This window comes from Pagrus pagrus (assembly GCF_965226575.1).
Source record: "Pagrus pagrus genome assembly, chromosome: 8".
Classification (NCBI taxonomy): domain Eukaryota; kingdom Metazoa; phylum Chordata; class Actinopteri; order Spariformes; family Sparidae; genus Pagrus; species Pagrus pagrus.
In genome coordinates, this window is record NC_140192.1 from 33,377,801 (window position 1) to 33,388,086 (window position 10,286).

Sequence of the window (10,286 nt, forward strand, 5' to 3'; positions counted from 1 at the left end):
TGCTGTCATCAGTAACACCAGCCCATACTTTAAATCTAATGAGCAGACTGCCATGACATTGTGATCACTGCCATGATCAACATTAACATTTTCCTGAGGTTTTCTCCAGCAAACTGCTTTAGATAAACTTTACTGAATTATCATATCAAGTGTATAATCATTTGTATTGTGGGGCTTCATGAACATAGCAGCCACTAGTAGAACTTCAGATTTTCTGCAGACGTTAATTGGCTGCTGTACTTTATTGAGAAGTGAAGATAAAGTATCATGGTGTTACCAAGAAGAGCTCGTGGTGGTTACTGGTGTTCTGTGGGATGTGTTGGGCCTTTGACACATGATCTTTACTTTAATAATTCAGTGAGCTGAATGCTTTGTTCTGTTTGTCAGATCCACATGAAGACGATGCCTGCAGCCATGTACCGCCTGCTGACGGCCCAGGAACAGCCTGTTTACATTTAACAAGTCAAAGCCGTGACCTCACAGACCCTTTAAACCTCCTCCAATCAACTGTCGCTCCCCAACCTGACCCACTCATCCAGCACTCATCCTGTACCTTTCTGTCCACAGCTGATGGACTGTCGTAAGTTGTTTGCAGGATTGTTCTGTTGTGCAGCCTCATCTTCACGTGACAACAACACAGAAACCCAAATTATCTATTATCTATAGTGATGACAAGATTTGTTTTTGTACTTTGGCTAAAGGTACAATTCTGTTTACAAATGCTGTGTTTTCAGAGGCTGGTGGTGCCTCACAATTCTCTAACTCTATTTCTGGTGAAACAATGAAAACTTCTCACACAGTAGAAACTTTATTTCTAGAGATTAAAGCTGTAACCTGATTGTGGACTTGAAGGCAATCAGCACATCCAACCCTGACTGTACTTTCTGCCATGCTGCTATCTCATTGGCAGATCACTGCCTGTGTCTTCTTATTTTTCCTCCATCATTTTTTACTTTATGCACTCATGTTGTAGCTACATTTCATGGGACTGTAATTCTCTCAGTATACTTTACTTTGGTAGTCTTTGCACAACACTGAGTTCTCCACAAAGGGAGTATGTGAGTCTTGCTGACAAATGAGTGTGTGAACGCACGCACACACACCCGCCTCGTCACATTCCACACAGGTCTGCTGCGTTGCTGAAGAGTCGACACTGCAGCTCCAGTCTGCATGTCACATTTCTACCAGGAAAGCTTTACAACACTGCTGCAGTCGGTTGTTACAGTAGTTGTTGTGTTTCCATTCAGTTAGTTTAGTTTGTGTATCCTCTGTACATAGCACTAGCAGTAGCTCCAGTCAGCATGTAATAACCTCCATTATATTAATACACCCCAGACTGGTGTCCAGCCAGTGTGTCCAAACATAGAGCTGACAAACCTGATGACCTAAGATGTCCCTGCGTCAAGATGTTTGTCCAAGATGCAGGAATAGAATGTTAGTGACCTGAAGCCTGTCGTTGTCTCAATACAGTACACACTACACAACCCTACTTTACCTGTTGTACTATACACAAAGGCTTCATTATTTGGCTCCCATAGAAATATGTTCTGTTCATTGCTGGTTGGACAATGTAGATAATCTGGGGTAAACTTTGGACTATAAAATACCGTAAGGTTTACACTTGCATAGACAGTTTTCTTACTGGGTTTTGGGGTCCAAACACTGCTGGAAGCAAACACAATAACACTCATACAGACAAGGAACATGTTTACAACATGTGTACAACAGCTCCATGTCATTCTCACCACTCTGATGCTCTCACCTGCTTCCACTTAACTGTTTTTTCAACTGGTGTTGAGCTGTCAGTTAAACATTTTTTTACCATAAAAATCTACTTGGAAAGAGAAATGTATCACCCTGTAAGCCACTGAGGCTTTTAGTGTTTGGTAAAGGAGGTGTTTATTGTAACTGACAGCAGCTGAATGGTGAACTAAATAATGCGTGTGAGTGAAAACGGAGAGCAGCAGAGTCGTGACTCGTGGCATCACATGTTCTTGTACTGATGAATCAGTGCTGTGGAAATGGACACTATACTGAACTTATCAGGACATCAGGTAAATGTGGTGGGATTAAAAATTATAAAAGGAGCTGATGAGAAAACAAACAGGGTTTCTTCTCATATGATCAACTATACTCATAAAATAGGTGAAATAATGATTGAAGTCCTGTCTCTAATATCTGGTAAAGGCCTGACTCTCTACCTTCAGGGTCAATAATGGCCACAAACACCATTTGAGAATTGACAGTGAAGAAATCCCAGGTGCACCTATCAAAGGTAACACCACTCACTGTACTCATTAAAGTGTGTTCACCGGTGTCAGGGAGGACTGCTGCTGCTTCTGTGGAAACAGTTGTACAAAGTCCTTTGTGTCTTTAGGAGGAGCTGCATGTAATCTCCAGTGGCTAAGTTGCATTGTGGGTATTGTAGGCCACCAGGTTTTGAACACATATACTGGTCTAGCATTCCTATTGTACTGTTGGACTCATTCTGGACAGTTCAGAAAGAAACGATCAGAATCGATGAAGCAGAAACAGATATCACCTTTTTTATTCCAGCATTCTTCTTCCAGGTGCCTACATTCCCACAATGCACCGTGTGACTGAGTGACATCACTTGAGGCAATTTATCAGATTACACGCAGCTTCCTCTAGAGCCACAAAATAACAATATATTTCAAATAATGTCTTTATTAATATAAAACTTTTAAAACGAGAGTTACAAAGTGCTGAGGTACAACACAGCAAATATTACAGTGGCAGAAACAAAGATAAGTAAAACCTCAATAAAAGGAAGATACAAACATCGAGGTGACGGTTTGAAAGCAGTTTAGGATTGATTTAAAATGGGAACTGATTATCGCGTCTCTTCAGGCAGGCAGACAGTCTGTTGGCTCTGACAGCAAATCATCTGCAGCTTCAGTTTTTAGCTTCAACTGTGGAACAGATGACAGAGTTTTGTCTGATGATTTCAGGCAGCACATTTGGCTGTAAGGGGAGAGCAGCTCTCGCCTTAAAAGTGATTAAACATACTTTAAAGACACAGGCAGCCAATGTAGAGAAGCTTGAATGGGGGGATTGGGGTCACATTAAGAGCCGAGATGGGCATTTAGTTTGAGTTGGAGGCGATGGAGGGAGTTTTGGAGAGACGTGTACAGAGAGTTGCAGTAGTTGAGACGAGATGAGATCAATGTGTGAATGTCCTCCAGAACAGTGAACAACTGAGACAAGTTCAATTTGGATATATTACGTAATTAATAAAAACAAAATTGGACAATCTTTCTTTACAGGGATGTCTAGTTTAAGGTCTGAATTAAATAAAACACAGATAGGCTTCAGTTCATACATGCTGTCGTACCCCAACACCTGTAAACACACGATGTAATGTGTAACATTAGTGGACTAACTTTCACTTAACAGTGAAATTATTTTGAATTAATTAATGATAAATTAATTTTCCATGAATTAGGTACATGCCAGAGAATTAACTTTAATGATCACCAAAGACCTTCCACATACATTCTGACTGTAGCATCAGTTAAGAGCCAAGTTGACAGATGACAGAATTTTATTACCAGTTCAATATGTATTGATATGTATCTATTAATATGATATTAACAGAATGATTATCAGGAGGAAGGAGGAACATTAGATATGAATGTGATTAGATGATCAGGATGAAATGACACTTTGAGTTATGGAGGTGATGGCTGTCAGCACAGCTCTGCTGAAGAAGCACGTGTCACTGACTGCATGTGTGCAGGAGGAGCTTCATGAAGAATAAAACAGTCCACCAAAGCTCTGCTGCTTAGTATGCCCTCAACGTTACTTCTCTGTTCCTGCAGTGCAAACTGGTCAGTAGTTCAACTCCCATCAGAAGTGCAACAGGTTTATGTTGATTATTTTTAGGGTCATTTAATAATATTGTGTATTTACACACAAAATAACACTATAACATAGCTTGTTTTTCAAATTTTAATGGTGCTTATTATAAGACTGGATCACAACATGACTGTACCTTTAAATGACAGTGTTACTATATGTTTTATCCCATTCTTTGCATTACTGTTGATCATTTCCAAAGTGCAATATGATTTTTTTCCCCCATCTTCAACAAAATCAGCTTGTATTAACTTGAAACTTAGAGAAAGCCGTGGCAGTGGACATCGTTGTTATCGAGGTCTCCAGTCAAAGTTGGGAAGTAATTTGAAATAAAGCAGCTGCCTCTAAAAACAAAAGGCTAAAAAAGGAAGGTTCTGTTGGTTCTGTTGTGTAAAATGGTCAACAGGAATGTAGAAGAAACATAATGGGCTGAAAGATGCAAAAACACTGGAGAGGACTTGTTCTTGATCATCTACTGACTTGAGTTGAAGGTAAAAGTGCTGAGATCACACGAGACAACCTGACATGAGTCTCAAAGACAGAAGCAAAGCAAGGAGGTCTTTTTGTTAAGCACCTTTTAAACTGGTTTATTCTTACTGTAGGAGGTTCTCTACATCATTTCTATTTACCAGGAGGTCCATTATAAATAATTATAAACCTTATAAATACAGTAATACAATGTCAGTGCTCCAGTCGTCTCTACTGGGCAACAAAGAAAAGTTATCAAAAGTTGTCTTTCATCCCACTTAATTAACAGGTTGATTGTGACATGCTAAGAGAGCAGTGGTCAAAAAAAAAAAGTAAAAAAAAATTGGTGGTTTGTAGGCTGTATTACTGCAGTCACAAAACAATGTATCCAAACCTTTGTGCTTCATGTGCTTGTAAACTATATAAAAATATCTACAGATTTCATGTGAACTCAAGTGACATTAGTTTGTGGGTTCAAAAATAAATGTGTGGACCAGAGGAAGACGGGAATTAAAAGCCAGAATCATATTTCATCTGAAGGACAATTTGTAAGATATGGCTAGAATAAAATAAAACAACATTATGAACAGAATGTGAAAAAACAACAGTGTCTGTTGGCGTTAGCATGATAAGTAGCTAGCCCCTGCCCGTCATGTCTCATATTACCATTGTAGGGTAATAAAAAAAAGGGGCGATATTCAGATAGCACCTGTCATTTCAGCCTTTAGTGTATGAAATGAACAAAATGTTGAGAGGGTTTATTTTACAGCTAGTTTCCTTACTGAACAGAAAAATACAACCATACACCTGCTGAATTCAAGTTTCTCTCTTTTATTGAACTAACAAGAGCTTCATTAACTCTTTAAATCGATGTAAAACCCACTTTACTCAAACCTTACATAAAGGAAACAAAACTCGTTTGTCCTCCACATTACTTTTGGTTTGGTTGAAATAAAAATCGACAAGTCACAAAGTAAGCAAGCAAACTCTAGGGCCACTGCCCACATGACTCACTGAACCATGAGCTAATCAGTTGAAGGTAGCTAGCTACATCCGAGGATAGCCAGCAGAGAGCAGCAGTTGTTGGTTACATATTCTACCAATTACACCTTTAAGGCTCAAAATATTCAGGATCATTTTCTCATCCCATATACTGTAAATGTAAGTGTCCTTAAACAGAGACAGAAACAGAACTGTTCTGTGTTTTGGACCAGACATCAGCTACAACGCAATGACTTCAGCTTAGACTGAACTTGAATTGATGTTTGCAACTATGATTGACTGCATTGACAGATTATTTTAAAGTTTAACAGTATTTTCCTTTTCTGTTCTCAAGGTTTTATATGATGAAGCTGGATGCTGTCTGTCCTTTTTAAAACTAAACCAGTTTGATAGGGGTTTGCTTTATAGCGTTCAGATAAACAGCTCATTCAAAGAAGGCTACTAAATGTGGACAGTTTCTGGATTTTTGGTGAATCTGTGGAAGCTCTTTTCTCCAATTTACTAAAGCATTTGAACTCAACACAAACTCCTCTGCCCCTCCTGTTTCTCTGGGAATGTACCTGCCTAAATCACACAACTGTTTTTGATTTGACAAACTTTTAGTTTCCTATTGGACTCTGTGAGCAGGACCTGCTCTCTTTTTACACCCCGAGGCTAAACCACTGTTTACCCAACCTTGAAAACCCACTGCTTGTTCCAAATGTCTGTCCTCATCGATGAAACTCATCTTGGCCTTACAACTACCACTGGACTCTTTATAATGGTAACACTGATACTGAGGAGGTAAAGGGGCGATGGCAGCCATTTTTGAACTTTTAACATGGGCTTCTCTGGAGCCACATGATTACGCTGTACCGTTCTCACTTCTGGTGTGTTTGGTGTGTGTGATAACAACCAATGTACTCCATGTTCAAAAACCAGCTGGATATATAAAATACACATATAAATGAAATATATAGAAAATTATGTAAAGGTATATACTTCTAATGGTTTTGTGTGTTTGGGTTGGCCCATAGGCTCACTTCAGTCAATAGAAAGCAATGTGAGCGGTGAGTGGAATGTAGGATTGTGTGAAATAACATTCACGTAGGATATATATATGTATATATATCCCACATGTATATATATATGTGTGTGTATATATATATATATATATATATATATATATAGACACACACACACACACACACACACACACAGCTAGAGCACAAGATCATTTAAGGTGTGTGATATTATCCCTCCATGTCTGTCAGGGATTGTAGGCTAATGTGACACAATGAAGCTTACCAAGGAAATATGCACTTGCAGCAGGCGGCAGACAGCAGGGTTGGCTAACACGTATTTATAAGTGCACTCATTTTGAATGTAAGTGAAACATTAACTCTTAATGTGTCGAAAGATAAACAAAACAAAAAAAAATACAAGAAAAATACCATTTCTGTAAAGCAGCAGCAATGTTTATTTATTTGCTAGCTTTTTTCTGTGATGTTCGAGCTATTGGAGCTACATTCCTGTACCAGAGCCAGAATGTTTGTTACAGTATTTACAACAATAAATACCTTGCAGAAGGACTAATGGTTGGACTGTGGTGTAAAAAATGTCAGAAATGCCTATAAGCTGTAACACTGTGGTTTTGTTGAAGTGTGACTGAAAATGTTTGCTTTCCTCAGCTGGTCTTGACGATACGGTAGGCTTTGGGATTATATGGCTGTACTTTTTTTTTTTTCATCAAAATCTTTATTGGATTTTTTTTTTTTTACATAACAACCCTAGAGCTGAATGAAAGGGCAATGTACAACAATATATCAAATAGGTACCAGATCAGCCCGTCATCCCCTCCCTCCCTCCCTCCCTCCTACTCAACCCAACCCTACAGGTCCGACCATACATTCCTACAGAGTGTGTAGCAAGTCAAATAAGTAAGAATAAATACAAGCCTTCAGTATATCATAAAACAAACAAACATAGACAAAAATAGCCTAAAACAAAACTGTTGCAGAGAGGGATTAAATAGCAGGGGTAGAAAAAAAAGAGGTAGAAAAGAAAATTAAAACAAATAAAAAAAATAAAGCAAGAAGCAGCACCAAATGTTGAATAAGCATGCTTAACAATCGCATGACATTGTTTAAATATAAGAGGATTACTGTATTGTGGACTCCTTAATAACTGACTCCTCCTCTTTTGGAACTCTCCAGGTTTACCCTTCAAATTATGCATAATCTTTTCACTTGGTATGCATGATGCCAATTCATTTGTCCATCTAGCAAATGTAGGTGGTGATGCACCTTTCCAATGCATAGCTATACATTTGTTGGCTGTAATAAGGGCAATTCTAATAAATTTGAGTTGGTTTTTATTGACTTTCAACATAGATGTGTCACCCAGGAGAATTACTCTGGGCTCTGCGGGGATGGTTAGTCCTGTAATATCATTAAGCACTTTGAGTATAGACACCCAATAGGAATTAAGACAAGGGCAAGTCCAAAACATATGTCCAAAACATAGGTTTGTGTGATGAGAATTTTGTACTACATGTAGAAGAATGTGAATTGATGTTACACAGCCCTCTTGAGAGAGACTGTTGGGTGTGAACTGTGACCTGTAGCTTGCGACCTCTTCTATGACCTTGTTTTATTACTTAGGTCATAAAACAAGTTTCAAAACAAGTAATAAAACAAGGTCATAGAAGAGGTCACAAGCTACAGGTCACAGTTCACACCCAACAGTCTCTCTCAAGAGGGTTGTGTAACATCAATTCACATTCTTCTACATGTAGTACAAAATTCTCATCACATCCCTCCTGTTTATGCTGATTTTAAGCATAATTATTACATGAATTTTGTGAAGTGTGAGAGCGAAAACCCTATCAGGCAGTTCAAAACATTCTAGTTTACCATTATTCTTCTAGATAGGGAAACTCTCTCACGGTTCCGCTGCCCCAGCAACCACACACAGGTACTCCATCAAGGCACAGAAGTTATAAGAATAAACATAAGTTCAAAAACTTTTTACTGCAATGTTACCCCTAAAACAAAACCTAAGCATCCTCACCAAGCTGGTCAACCCATCGTACTTGGATATGGACCTGTCCCTACCTAACTAAGCTATCCCTTGCACGTAAAGAATAAAAGAAATGGGGTTATTTTCAATATGTACTCAGTAGAATAAACACATAAACAGCAATTATCCCTTAAACTGTGGTGTCCTTGTCTTCATCAAACAGGTTACAATATAAATCATCATCTGTCAAATCAAATGTAAGATATTCTTGTGCTGTGCACTGGTAGTCCCCTCGGTTGTCATCGATGGTGGGGACCCTTTCATACAGCATCGTCGTTTTGGTCACAGCGGTGTCAATGAGTCTCTGTAACAGTCCTCTCAAACAAGGATAGAACAACATCCACAAGTGATTAGAATAGCAATCATCACAGCTACAGATAACATCATCAACTTTTATAGAACCTGCCCATTTTCCAAATATGTCCTGGAACCATCCTGTCAGAGGATCATCGAACCATAATTTTCAGCTAATTCTACAGATAGGGAGGCTAATCCATTCAATACCTTAGTGGTGCTGCCATCAGGTGTTGTATTGTTAGGAATAAACTTACAACACATATCTCCAAACATTCTACATTCAGCCAACAAGATGTCTAACACCATCCTATTCTGCCATGCCATAAAACTAGTCTTATCTAAGTGTTGACGTATGGCCCAATTGCCTCCTCAGTAAAATTCAAAAATCTCTCTTGATACTTACAATAAGGAATGCAATCGTGGTCGTACATAAAACAGTTATTACACATAGTTTTAATTTTTGCAATGCTGAATTTACCTGGCTTTAGACATTATGCTTAGAACATATTAATCATGAAGCACAAAAAAAATGTTTTCATAGTTTTGAAATGTATTACGGATACCATCCCTCCTGTTGAGACATGGGTATTCCCATGACTCAAAATTTAAGCAAATCTTAATACATTTCTTGATTTTTCCTTCAAGGCTCTACCAAATACCTGTTTGTCTGTGTGTGGCTCCTTTGTTTCACCACATATTCTTCTCAGTTTTAGGTGAGCTGTTTTACATGTCTCTTAAAATGTATAGGCATAGGAAACTGACTATCGTTTTTTTTTATTCATGCTTAAAAATACACCACTATCTAGCGAGCATACTTCTTCCTCATCTTCTGTGTCTCGATGTGTATGTGTATACGTGTGTGTTTGTGCATGACCTGATTTATTCATGCTGGTAAATCATTCTCTCGTCTGGGTCCTCCTCCTCCTAGCCTCCTTGACCTCTGCCCTTTGGAGCTCTGCATTCTCGAGCCCAATGTCCACAATTATAGCAGCTCTCATCTCCTTCAATTCTCCATGTGGTATGGTAGTGTTATTACGGAATGGATCCCATGCTCCTTTAATCAAACACCAATCTTGCTTTACCATGCACCTTAGTACTCTTTCTGCCTCTAAGGTGTTCAGCTGGAAACTTTCACACAATCTTTCAAATTGTTCCCTAAACTCTCCTGTGTTTTCCCTCGGGTGTGGAACGCCACATGCTGCGTCTTTCACGTCACCCTCTGTCCATGCTCTGTACACTCTAATTGTTGCATCTTGCCCATCCCCAGCTCTCGGGTTAGGCATTTCTATCATCGGATACATTTCTCCTTCTTCTATGTTATAATTCACTGACTTCTTTGGAGGAGAGAGTACAGTCATGGCAAAAGGGTTATGAAAATCATACCACTTACCCGACCTTGTTGTCTTTGGACTTCCTAAGGCCCTTTCTGTCGGTGTAGGAGCGGAGGGAGTAGGTGCAGAGAGAGAGGGAGGGGGAGGAATTGGAGCTGCGGCTGCGGCTGTGGCTGCGGCAGGAGGTGGTGGTAGTTGAGGATTGAGGTACGGCGGAGGATTGGGATGGAGACCCAGAGGCACATAATC

At 39.2% G+C, this 10,286-nt stretch overlaps 1 protein-coding gene across 2 annotated transcripts in view; it reads left to right on the forward strand.

The window, feature by feature from the left end:
- Window positions 1-6,920, forward strand: part of apba1a (amyloid beta (A4) precursor protein-binding, family A, member 1a) — a 155,015-nt gene extending 148,095 nt beyond the window's left edge. For both annotated transcript variants that reach the window (XM_084359610.1, XM_084359609.1), the window contains one exon: window positions 388-6,920. In XM_084359610.1, the coding sequence (XP_084215736.1) occupies window positions 388-459 (72 nt within the window). In that variant the 3' untranslated portion in view covers window positions 460-6,920. The remainder of the gene's footprint in view (window positions 1-387) is intronic.
- Window positions 6,921-10,286: the final 3,366 nt, after the last annotated feature.